The following is a 12,999-nucleotide window of genomic DNA, read 5'->3' as shown; positions in this document are numbered from 1 at the left end:
TTGCTTATTGTAAATCCCCATTTTACAGATAAGGAAACAAACTCAGGATGGGTAAGTACCATATAGGTATTAAGGGATTCTAACTCTAATGTGGGGTTTCTGAGTCCGGATCCTGACTTTTCCTTTGCTTTATCATCCCCAGTGTCTAGTAAGTAGGTGGCTGCCTGCAGATGTTTAAATTTTAAGTCTCAGTTATAATATGTAGCCAAAACACATTAACTGAATACCTCCTGTATTACTCAACTGTGTATTTAATATACTTTATTTAACTTAGAGCATAGTTTAGGCCTTGCGTTTCCTTTATATGAGTAATGAATTATGTTTATTTTCCCCCTCTTCATTTAGATGAACTGAAGCACATTATTGGGGCTGAGACAACACGAAAAGGTATTCTTCGTGTTTTTGAAATGTTTCAGCACAACCAGTTAAATAGGAGAATGGTTTATGTCTTCCTGGAAGGCTTTTTGGAAACCTTATTTCCACAGTATAAATTTCGTGAACTTTTCAACAAACTGCATTCACGGTCAAAGCAGATACAGAAATATAAACAGAAACTTCAGACTACTCAAGCGCCTTCTTTACAGAAAAGGTGACACTCCAATCTATGAAGCTGGTGTTCATTTTGTCCAAGACTAATAATATGGACAGATCTTCTGGGGCTTAACTCATATACTGTTGTGTCGCACCAGTCTTTCAGTGTCTCAAAATAGATTATTAATACATCCATAGGACTGTGGTTCTTCTCATCCTCGTCTGTAATCCAGCCACTACCAAGAGAGATTTCTGTGTCTTAAATGATTTGGTGCATATTTTTGCAGCATTGAGAGGATACTGCCCCCTTCTCAAGCAAGAATGACGTTGGTCTCTTCCATTTCAGCCTAATCAGCATTCTCCAGCAATGACAAAGTGCCAGAATGTATATACGAAAGCTAAGGAAAGCACAAAACAATGGTTCACAGATAAACTGGCTAATTTGTTTAACACTGGGAAACTGTGCAGTGTATGACTTGGAGGGATTTGTTTTTTGCATAATAATTTTATAGGTCTTTATCAGAATTTTGATATAATGTGGATTAGCCAGGCGAATGATCTTTGCAACATCTGCTTCAGGTCTGGGGAAAGTGACAGGATGCCCTTAAAGTATGAAGTAACCTTATATCCTAATCACAGTTTTGTGACATAAAATAAAACCAATCAAAACCAGAATTTGATTGGATTTGTTATTCATTGGTATAAAACAAATTTTAATTGATTCTTATGTGCTTTGGGGCTCTATTTTGCTCTTATGGTACTCAGCCATAAATTTTCTTCTGGTATTCTGTGTGCAAAAAGAAGCATATAGTGGCATTCTCACTTAAGTTTCAAAATTATTACAGGTTTCTTTATCTTTAAGAGATTACGGATTATACAATAGGGAGTATAATCTCTTGAAAGAACTGCCAAATACATTGTTGTTTTAAAAAATATGGAAATTTAAAAAAACACACTCTTGAAAGTTACAATATGATAATTTTAAATTGTGTGATCTAGACATACCTTAGGCGATTGCAAAAGTAGCAAATCAAAGGATTAAATGAGCTTAGTAGTCATATGTAAACATACAAATTCTTAATTCTATTACTGTGTATATATGAAAATAAATAATGAAAACAGAACTATAATATTTTTTAAAATATGCTTTTATTTATATTTTGCATAATGTAAAATTCTACTAAATAAAGCGAGTTGGCAAAACCCCTGGGTGTATACATTTAAATCCCTAAAATAATTTTATACCAACAACAACAAATTACCTTTTCCAGTTTTGGAGCCTCTGCATTTCTTATAGTTTCTCGTTCTCCATTTGTCCATCTTGGAAGTCTTCATATCCCTTGTATGCAGGATTTCTGCATAGTTTTAAATACTTACACTGACTAAGGGTTTGGGTATGTCAGCATTTTTTGTTTTAAAAATACTTAACACTACAACCTTAAAATAGTGAAGCTACTCATCAGACCACTGAGCCAAGATCCTGGTATTAAAAGAACGTCTGGGTGCTTAAGATAAAGGGACAGAGTATCAGTATCCCAGTTATTTGGGAGCTTTAAGATTGGAACAAGATGTTACTGTCTTGTTTTCACTGAGGTCCTACTTACAGAGTGAAGCCTAATAACAGAATAAAGCCTTCCTTTAAAGCTTTATAATAATAATCATATTTATTAATGATGCTGTTGTGCATACTTACAGTATGCATATATTCAGTATGTGTTGCATGTCTAAAGAATTACAGAAATGAAATCCCTTTCATTGCAACTTGGAAATGAGAAAAGATCCTTATTGACTCTGGTGGAAGAAATAGTATTTTTTCTTCTCATTGTGTCTCCCTGCTGAGGTCCCTCCCGATGCCCCAGGCTTTCAAAGTGAGGATTTGTGAAACACGTCTGTGGGATGCATCGGCATGGCCACAAGTGCAATGATTTTCAAATATACCCTTGCCCATTTCAAGTATATTTTTGACATAAATAAGTCTAAGAGTAAACAAGAATTCATGTAAGAGCCTAGTGTGTACCTGTGAAAAGCATTTCCAGATAATGTGAGGAATGTTGGCCATCAACCAGGGAAAGAAAGGTCGTGCAAAATGGCAACTTTTCATAACAGAGCCCTGCAAGGTAACTGCAGTCATACCAAAAACTATATGAGTAAGTGGGTTTTTAAAACAATTTTTGTTGAAAGAGTTTATATTTCAGAAGCAGAAATGTCAAATGGTAGAGTCTATGTAAATGGCTGTGCGTCTTCTCCACGCACATCTGTGTTTTTACATCAGAGAGAGCTGTGGTCATGCTAAAATTAGAGATACGTTTTAATGACTTGGTCAAGCTGTATGTAAAATATTTAATCCATGTCAAGTACAGTGTACTACATTTAATAAAGTTATTACATTTAATGCATTTATTGCATATATAAATATATACCTGAAGAGGCTTTAAGTCTTCGGATATTTGATTTTTGAATGTGTTTTTAAGTCAGTGGTGCCTTTAGGCAAGAACCTTCAAAATTAATCATATTTTGTTTGGGTTTTCTGATTTTTCAGGTAACATATAAACTATTTAGAAACCGTCACTACTAACTTCTAGTTTATTCACCTAAAAATTGATTGTATGATTTAAATATAGTGCTTAGCTGGGCATTTCCTACGATTAGGGTGTTCTGAATAGTTGCTGAAAAATTGTGCCATTGACCAATGGATGCACTTGGTTAGCCTTAATTTTTTTGTTAAAAAAAAGTTAAAAACTTTCTTGTATATTTCAGTTCGCTCATTTTAAGTTTGTGCTGCTGGTGTTTGGGGGAAAATCAGTTAAGTGCTACCAGAAAGTGTATCAATTTTTTAAAAATTAAGAACAATATAAATTTCACAATTTAAAATTTTAATTTTGTGCAATATTTTCATTTAATGCATGTGTATTTGAGTAATTGTAAAATAAATGAATTTTTAATGTTTTGAGATCTAGTTTAAACTGTTTCTTAACCCAACAACTTACATTCCGTTGTTGCTGCATCCTTTTATTTAAGGACTTGTTTTAAAAGTCTTTTTTGTCACTCCTTGTAAAATTATTTTGTTATTAGTAAATTTTGCTTATAGGAGCATGGCTCCTGTACTACAAGGGAAGAATATAAAGAGCACATCTTAGTATTATAGTTGTTAAAAGATAACTTGTGCATATCATTGTACAGTAAATGTCAACTGTGTGCCTAACCTATCAATACTTTCCTTCTTTAACAAAGAAGAAACAACAATCAGAATGTCAGTTATTTTTATTGAACTAAAAGGAAGATTAAAGTTTTTATTTGGTTTGCGTTATGTTCTGTCCATTAGAAAATACTAATAAAGTATTAACAAACCTTTTTGTTGAATTTATTTAGTAATGTTGTATTTTTATTACTTAAAAAAAAAAATGCTTGTTCAGTGGTCTTTTAGTGTCTGTGTATATTTTCCTTTCTTTTCATTTTAGCAACCAGGCAGTTCAAGTTCCAGATTGATAGAAGAGCTGTTGAGTGATTACCGACAACTAATTGAATTTAATATTTCCATTTTATGGGGCAAGTAATTTACTACCATAATGTTAAGGAAACTTCATACAAAATTAGAAAGTCATTTCCTCATTGAGAAAGATCTATAATAAATAATCCATTAACAGTTTTTATTTGATCTCATTTTTAATTCATAGTCTTCCTAATATTTTAGATGTTTCAGTTCTAAAGGCAATAGACTCAGTACTCAACGTGGCTATGTCTGGGTGGTCATAATATTCTTAGTCTTCTTATATCTGTATAGACTTCTCAGACATCAACTGTGAGTACTTTTACCCTATTAGGGACAGGCATAGTATTTGTTAAAGTGCACACTGTAAAATATTGGTCCCCTTTACGATGTTTCTGAGCAGTAATGTACTTCTATGTAACTTATGCAAGTCTACATACTATTCAAAACCCTAAAATGTTCCTTTACAATCCAAGTGATACTATCAAAGTTTCTGAAAATTTCTGTAATAAATGAGTCTGTTTAATTTTGTTTACCTAACTTCCCAAACTTAACCACAGAATTTTTTGTCGTATGCACCTTAATTAATAGCTTGAGGATAATGTTCCCAAGGAACATGATTTGAGAAATCGTAGATGGGGAGGAAAAAAAGGTGAAGCATCTTTAATTAGGGAATATAAACTCTAGACAGAAAAACCAGTGGACTTGGGCCACAAAGTTTTATTTGTAGCCTATCATTCCAATGGAAAGTTGAATCTTTGGAAGATAAAGGAGAATATGAAAAATTAACAGGTTGTTAAATAGCAGCTTTAGAGTTTAATTCGACCCTGGGTACCAGAATAATGAACTCAGTAAGGGATAATATAGTATGTCCCGTGAGGAGTGGGAAAGATACTTGCAAAAGATCTTGCTAGTGTGGTCAAAAGGGTATTACTAGCAAGTGCAGAGGGGAGAGAGGAATGTGATACATTTCAGTTCTTAAAATGTGTACCAGACATTGGCCCATATATACTGGCAGATATCTGGCCTGGGCAAACTTGAAGCAGCCGACAACCCAGAACGTCACAAGAAAAAAAAAATTAACACGGGGCACCTGGTTGGCTCAGTTGGTTAAGTGTCCGACTTCAGCTGAGATCATGATCTCGTGGTTCGTGGTTTTGAGCCCCACATTGGGCTCGGTGCTGACAGCTCAGAGCCTGGAGCCTGCTCTGGATTCTGTGTCTCCCTCTCTCTCTCTGGCCCTCCCCCACTTGTGCTCTGTCTCTCATAAATAAAAACATTAAAAAAAAATTAACTCATTTACCAATTCACAGTGTATGAGAAATGCATGAAATACGGTATTTTAACGTAAGTGGGTAAACATGACCTTTCACATATCAGGTGGAATAAATGTAGGACTTTGCATTGGAAGTCCCAAAGACCACCCCCTGGCGATTCACTGGAAGAGCTGACAGGACTCCAAGCATATGGTCCTACTCACAGCTAAGATTTATTACAGCAAAAGGCTATATAGAACAAGATCAAAGGAAAAGGATGCCTGGCACAAAGTCTGAGGGAAACCTCATGAGCTTCGAAAGTTCCCTTACAAATGAAGTCTTGCAGAATACACTTAATTCCCCTGCAGCAATGAATTGTGACAACACGTGAACTATTGCCTACCAGGGGAGCTCATTCAAGATTGATTTTTATTGGGGAGAGGTCCTGTAGGCACCCTCTGCATGGTATGTACCAAAATTCTGGACTCCCTGCAGGAAAGCACGTGTTCTGTACGAGCCATATATTTCGTACAAATAGTTGAGGCTTAATGAGCCACTTTTATCAGTTTAGGGAATGGTAGGAATGCTTCCAAAATCTAACTTCTCAGATACCTGAGAACAAGGGCCAGTCTTGCAAGCAGGGTTTTCAAAGGACAGCAGTCCTACCTGCAATGTTAACTTTTTTTTTTTTTTTTTGCATACCTATATATCTTGATCCAAAGAAATGGCTAATAGTAAAAAAAAAAAAAAAGATTTGCACTGAAAGTCAATAAGATTTATCCTCCTGTAGAAGCCTCTATACCTAGAGGTGGAAACAGTAGAGAGAATTCAGATGTAGATAAAAGGGAAAAAAGATCAAATGATATAATATGGATATATACTCCCAAGAAGCTTGAGGAACAGATTTGTGTATTTCCAATAAAGACTCCCATAGCACCCAGTTACTTAGTATTTCATAATCAAAATGACTTTTTGGGGTGTAATACTGTTCTCCAGTTTATAGATGGGAGTCATTTACCCCCAATTTCACAGCCGTTAAGTGTGAGGATGAAATCTCCACGGTGGTGGTCTGGGTGGTGGTCTGATTGTAGTGTGTGCCACGGTTTCTCAGTAGTGCTGTTGATATTTCAGGCTGCATAATTTGTTGGAGCTGTCCTGTGCACGATGGGATCTTTATCAGCCTCCCTGGGCCCTACACACTTGATAATTCCAGTAGCACTACCCCTCACCCCCAGTTATGATAACCAAGAATGACTCCAGACACTGCCAAGTGATGTCTGGGGCAAAACTGCTCCCAGTTGAGAGCCACTGATATGCTGTCATAGAGACAGTCTTTTCTCCATAAGCAAACAGCCAACAAATGTGTGGCTTCCCTTGTATGGAGAATGTAAAGGGGATGCCTAAGTCTGCGTTAAGAGGAGGGGAAGGCCAGGGACTGGCAGCAAAACCAAGTATTTTACTTAAGGAAGCATCCAATAGTTGAGGGGCGGGGGAAGAAAATAAAGGGATTTTGCAACCTGAGAAAACAACGTTTTTCTTGAGGATGTGAAATGAATGGTTATATGAGAAAATTGCCATGATCAGGCTATTAACTAAGGAACACTGATATTGTGGGATATTTTTCTTTCAGATACCTACTGTCCTTTTTATTTTGTGAGCCAGCCCTTCTAGGGCCTGAAAATTCCCTTGCAGTCTTTGTAAACACCTTTCCCTAATGCTCTTGTTTCTTGAGTTTTCCTTTGACAGGTGCAAAGCCCACTGAGATGCCCAGGTGACTCACCTAATGCACTGACTTCACCTTTAGGGATGAACCTCCTTAAACAATTACAGCTTTTATCCCTGCTGTTTTCTTTTTCTTTCCCTCTGCTTCTTTTTCTGGGTCTTGGTCAAGTCCAGTTCTGGTTTTGATTAAGTGCACAGCTGCTTTATTTCTCCGTTGGTTGAAGCAATGTTGAGAAGCTGGTTTTTGTCGTCTGATCTTCTGATTGTCTATCAAGCAGCCAGTTGTCTTTTTTGTTTGCCGGTTTTGAGGATTCTTAGTATCATACTGACATTTTAGTAAGGCTGGGAGCTGGTCACACCTGTGAGATTAGGACGAGCTTGTTGCAGCCCACAGGTGTTTCTACTGGCAGAAGTAGACCACTCCATCTTGTTTGTCTTCCTCATACAGTACTACAAGCTTAAAAAAGAAAAAAAGAAAAAAAAAAAAAAGACAAGAAAATGTTTTCGTGCCTGTGGGAAAGGGAGCACCTTCCTGCAGTCCTTCTTGCCTCTCAACTCCCTCCTTCCAAAGCTGCTGTAGTGAATTGGTGAGTTTTGCTCTTTATTTTTGATTCAGGATGCAGTGGTAAAAGTGAGGCTGCTAGTTGTGTGTGTGTGTGTGTGTGTGTGTGTGTAAATGGAAAAGAAAAATGTCTTTTCTCTTAATATAAAAGAAAGTTGGCCTTTTACAAATTGTTTGTGACACTGTATTTGTCGCTGGCATTTATCCACTTCATTGCCTCAACTTCTGGAAATTAATTGGGCATAAAAATTGATCGCACTATTGGGAATATCTAATGTAAAAATACAGATTAACCATCAAATAGGAGAGAACACATACGAAGATTTTTAAAAAAATGGAAATTAGTTTCACTGGCTTTAGGGTAAGAGTTGAGACTTAGGAATTTTCCTTGGTTTTTATAACAGTTATTTCAGTGAGTATGTATGCATGACAGAATGGGACTGCAGATTGAAAGATTACTTTTGGCTTGTCAGGAGCTTCATGACTTTCTATGCAACCTGAAGAATGCTAAGTAGCCTGATTTTTCTTGCTCATTTAAAAAAAATTAAATGTTTATTATTTTTTTTAATTTTTTTATATTGTATTTATTTTTGATAGAGACAGAGTACAAGTGGGGGAGGGGCAGAGAGAGAGAGGGAGACACAGAATCCGAAGCAGGCTCCAGGCTCTGAGCTATCAGCACAGAGCCCAACGTGGGGCTCAAACCCACAAACTGTGAGATCATGACCTGAGTTGAAGTTGGACGTTTAACCGACTGAGTCACCCAGGCGCCCCTCTTGATCATTTCTTTAAAAACCAAAAAAAAAACATTAATGAACCAGATGACTATATGAAAGATACTCAATTATAAAGTATTAAATTTAATGAAGCTCCTATTTTGATTGCATAAGTTGACTAGGACTTAATATAAATTAAAAATAAAGGAACCAAATAAGTTTCAGGGAGAAAATGTCAACAAATAGTCCAGTGGATAAGTTTGCTAGTTCTTTAAGGAAACTCGAATTCTTGCTGAAGAAGGTGGGTACAAAAAGCTTGTCATTCTTTAAGTTAATGGCCTTAATACAAGATAAGAAACAAAAGCATGCATCAGTTATCAAATAAAAGAACAATGCTAAGAACTTGTTTTAATAATTAGGTATTAGGTAAAAGTCAGAAAATATTCCTAAATGAAGTGAATCATTAGACAAATAATTTTAATAATTATGGTTTAAATGTTGGTTTTAATAATTTTGGTTTAAAACATCTACATGTCTTCACCTTAGTGTTAAAAGTAATATTACGCTGAAGTTTCTAATTATTAAAAAATTTGGATATGTTTTCCTATGTAAAGCCCAATTTGAGTGCCTTGAATTTCCTATGCTGATTTAATGGATCAAGTAAGTTATCTTTGTCTCCACAAAACTTTTAGGTTATGAAAATGTAGAAGTTGTGTTTGACTGATTTAGTAGTGTTCAAATGGGAGTGAGTTTACCTTTCATGCAACATAAGGGAATATCTGGACATTTTTGATTGTCGGGACCAGAGAAGTTGCTAGTAGCCTCTTAATAAGTAGAGGCCAGGAATGTAGCTAAACATCCTATCGTAGCCCACAACAAAGAACTTTCTGGTCCAAAACATCAATAGTACTGAGGATGTAAATCACTGAGCTGAATAAAATTATTATGGCTTTATAAAAAGACTTTAATCTTCTGATGGCTTCAGATCATAAAACAGTGTTACACAGAGAGTTACTATGTTTAAAATGACTATGTAAAATTTTTTTCATATTGTTTTTGAAATTCATGTATGTTGTTACATGTATCAATAACTCATGCTTTTTATTGTTGTTAATGTTCCATAATATATATATGGATAACAACAATTGTTTTATCTACTCATCAGTTGAAGGACACTGGGTTATTTCAAGACCTCGGTAATTATAAATAAAGCTACTATAAACATGGTTGCATAATAAAGAATTTGACCTCTATCCTTTGTTGCTGACTCTGGAAGACTCTAAATTCATGGAATTTCCCTTGTAATAGGAGTGTTTTTGTTATTCATGAGCCCCTTAGAGCACCTGAGTCTTGCTAAGGCGATGAGTTGACTTAGGAAGGGAGCTGATCTCCAGAAAGATCAGTCACATGATGAGGAGGTTTGGGACTTAGAGCCAGCTGACCTTTGGTGAGGAGAGTGGGGACTTGATATTGAGTTTCATTACATGGCCAGTGATTCAGTCATCCATGACTCTGTCATGAAAGTCCAATACAAACTGTGGACTTCAAAGCTCACTAGAACTTCCTGGTTGAACAACAAACATATTATTGTGCTAGTAGTTTGACCCACCTTTATTCTACGGGAAGGGGGCAAGAAAGATCGGCATTGGGGAACCTCACAGAACTCACCCTATGTGCCTCTTTATTTGACTGTCCTGATTTATATCCTTGATAGTAAAAGTGTCATCATAATTATAGTGCTTTTCTGAATTCTGTGAATAGTTCTAGTGAATTACTAAAACAAGAGGTTGTTGGAACTCCTGGATTCGTAACCAGTTTATCAAAAGTACAAGTGGCCTGGGCACTCCCAAATGTGGTTGGCATCAGGATTAAGGGCAATCTTGTTGGAGACTGTGCCTTTAAACCCGTAGAATGTGATGATAACTCTGAATGATTAGCGTTAGAATTGTATTGCAGTATGTCAGCTGGGGGCAGAATAAGCCTTCACATACAGGTGTTTGTGCATATGCCTTCATTCTCTTGGGTAAATACCTAGGAGAGGCATTGCTAGGTTCTTTGATAAATATATATATATATATATATATATATATATATATATATATATATATTTTTTTTTTTTTTTTTTTTTTTTTTTTTCCAAAATTGCCAAACTGTTTTTTTTAAAGTGGTTGTATGTAGCATTTTGTGTTCCCACTAGTGATTTGTTACAGTTTCAGTTTCTCTGCATCCTTGTCAGCACTGGGTATTATAAAGCTTTCTTTTTTTTTTTTTTTTTTTTTTTTTTTTTTTATGATTTTACTTTTAAGTAATCCCTCTACCCAAACATGGGGTCAAACTCGTGACACGGAGATCAAGAGTCATGTGCTCGACTGACTGAGACAGCCAGGTGCCCCTGGCTTTCCTTTTTTTTTTTTTTTTTAAGTTTAGACATTTTACTGGTTGTGTCTCATTGTCTCTTAGTGTGGCTTTAATATGCATTTCCCTGCTGACTAATATTTTATGTATCTTTTCATATACTTATTTGCCATCCTATCTCTTCCTTTGTGAAGTGTATACTCAAATCTTTCTAACAGATGTGTATTTTTCAAAGGATTTTCTCCTTGTTTGTGGCTTATCTTTTAATTTCCTTAACAGTCTCATTTGAAGAGTAGATTTTAATACATTTTAATAAAGTGTCATTTATCAGTTTTTCCTTTTTTATTCTTCTGTCTTATCTAAGAAAACTTTCCTTAATACCACAAAGGTAATCTCTTTCAGAAGTTTCATAGTTTTAGGTTTTACATATATTTCAGTCTGCATTCCCTCTCAAATTAAGTTAGTGTGTGATGTGAGGTATGAGTTGAGGTTCCTCTTTTTCTGCATATTGATAGACAATTATTACTGCACCACCACTGCAGAAACTATCCTGTTCCCCCATTGAATTATCTTGTCACTTTTGTTGGATGTCAGTTGGCCATAAATATGTGATTCTATTTCTAGATTTCTATTCCATGGATCCATATATTCTTTGGCCAACGTCATACGTTATAGTTTTAGCGTAAATCTCAAAATTACATTACATGAACCCTCTGACTTGGTTTTGTTTTCTTCAAAATAGTTGTAGCTATTTAGGCTCCTTTACTTCTCCTTACAAATTTTAGAATGAGCTTGTTTGAAAAACAAAATGAAGACAAAAAACCCTACTAGGATTTTGAGTGGGATTACATTTAATCACTAACTCATTGAGGTAAGAATTGGCATCTTAATATTGAATCTTCCAATCCATGAATATGGTATGATTTCTCTCCTCAGTGTTTTATAGTTTCATGGACCAAGTATTTTACATATTTTGCTAGATTTAATCTGTGTTTCACGTTTTTTTAAAATGTTATTGGAAATGGTATTATATTTTAACTTCCAGCTGTTTATTGTTAGTATATAGAAATGTGATATTTTATGTTGACCTTATTTTCTGTGATCTTACTAAACTCACTAAGGATTCTTTGGAATTTTCTACATGATAATCACATATTCTGTTAATATAGGCAGTTTTAAATCTCTTTCTAATCTATAAGCTTCCTCTCTCTCTCTCTTTCTCTCTTTCTCTCTCTCTCTTGCTTTACTTCTCTGGCTCAGAACTTTAGTATTTTGCTGAATAGGAATGATGAGAGAGGATGTCCATGCCTGTTTTCTCACCAGTAAGTTTAGAGGTGAGCTGTAGGCTTTTGGTAGGTTTGATCACAAATGGATGGTTTTTAGTGATATGCTTATTGTTTTTAGACTGGTGAATTAAATAGATGATTTCCTAATGTTGAATAGACCTTCCATTCCTGTGATTAACCTCAGTTGGTCACAATTTATTATCCTTTTTATAAATTGTTGCATTTTAACTGCTATTACTAACATTTTTTACAGTTGTGATCATGAGGGATATTAGTCACTGATTCTCTTGCAAAGTCTGGTCTTGGTAACAAGGATAATGATTTCATAAAATGAGTTGGGAGGTGTTCCTTTTATTTTTTATATTCTGTAAGAATGTGTGTAAAGTTGGTATTATTTCTTCCAAAATGTTAGAAATTACCTGTGGGGTCATAGAGTCCTGGAGTTTTCTTATGTATAAAATTTTGAACTATGAATTCACTATCTTATATAGATAGAGAATTATTCACTTTGCCTCTTCTTGAGAAAATTTTGGTAGTTGACGTCTTTTAAGGAATTTGTCCATTTCATCTCAGTCAGGGTTTTTCAACCAAAGTGGCATTTGGATAGGATAATTCTTTGCTGTGGGAGGGTGTCCTTGGAATGATCGAGTGTTTGGCGGCATCCCAGGTCTCTACATACTAGATGGCAGGAACAAGCCCCCCATTTGTGACAACCCAAAATGTCTTCAGACACACGTCCCCTGTTGACTGAGAACCACTGATTTAAGTTGTCAAATTCATTGTCATAATGTTTCTTGTGATATTCTTTATCTTTTAATGTATGTATGAGCTGAAGGAATTTTCTGTCTTTGATCTCTGATGTTGGTAATTTGTGTCTTTTCTTCTTCTCCCTCTCCTTCCCTCCTTCCTCTCTCTATCTTTTTCTCTTATCAGATTGGCTAGAGTTTCATTAATTTTCTTAGAGCTACTTTTGATTTCATTTGATTTGGTTTCATTTGATTTTCTCTGCTACTTTTTTGCTTTCAATTGTATTTATTTAGGCTTTTGTCTTTATGTCTCTCCTTCTTGATTTCAATTTCCTCCT

The 12,999-nt window shown here is 35.3% G+C and overlaps 1 protein-coding gene across 5 annotated transcripts in view; it reads left to right on the top strand.

The window, feature by feature from the left end:
* SNX13 (sorting nexin 13) overlaps positions 1–3,895 on the top strand; it is a 135,605-nt gene extending 131,710 nt beyond the window's left edge. For 4 of the 5 annotated variants that reach the window (XM_078441586.2, XM_060632622.3, XM_060632625.3 and 1 more), the window contains one exon: positions 346–3,895. In XM_078441586.2, coding sequence (XP_078297712.1) covers positions 346–593 — 248 coding nt within the window. In that variant the 3' untranslated portion in view covers positions 594–3,895. The remainder of the gene's footprint in view (positions 1–345) is intronic. The other variant, XR_013553464.2, reaches the window with a different exon arrangement.
* The last annotated feature ends 9,104 nt before the right edge of the window (positions 3,896–12,999 follow it).

The sequence above is a fragment of the Panthera onca genome, chromosome A2 (genome assembly GCF_046562875.1).
Source record: "Panthera onca isolate mPanOnc1 chromosome A2, mPanOnc1 haplotype 2, whole genome shotgun sequence".
NCBI classification, from domain to species: domain Eukaryota; kingdom Metazoa; phylum Chordata; class Mammalia; order Carnivora; family Felidae; genus Panthera; species Panthera onca.
This window is presented reverse-complemented; position numbering and strand designations above follow the sequence as displayed.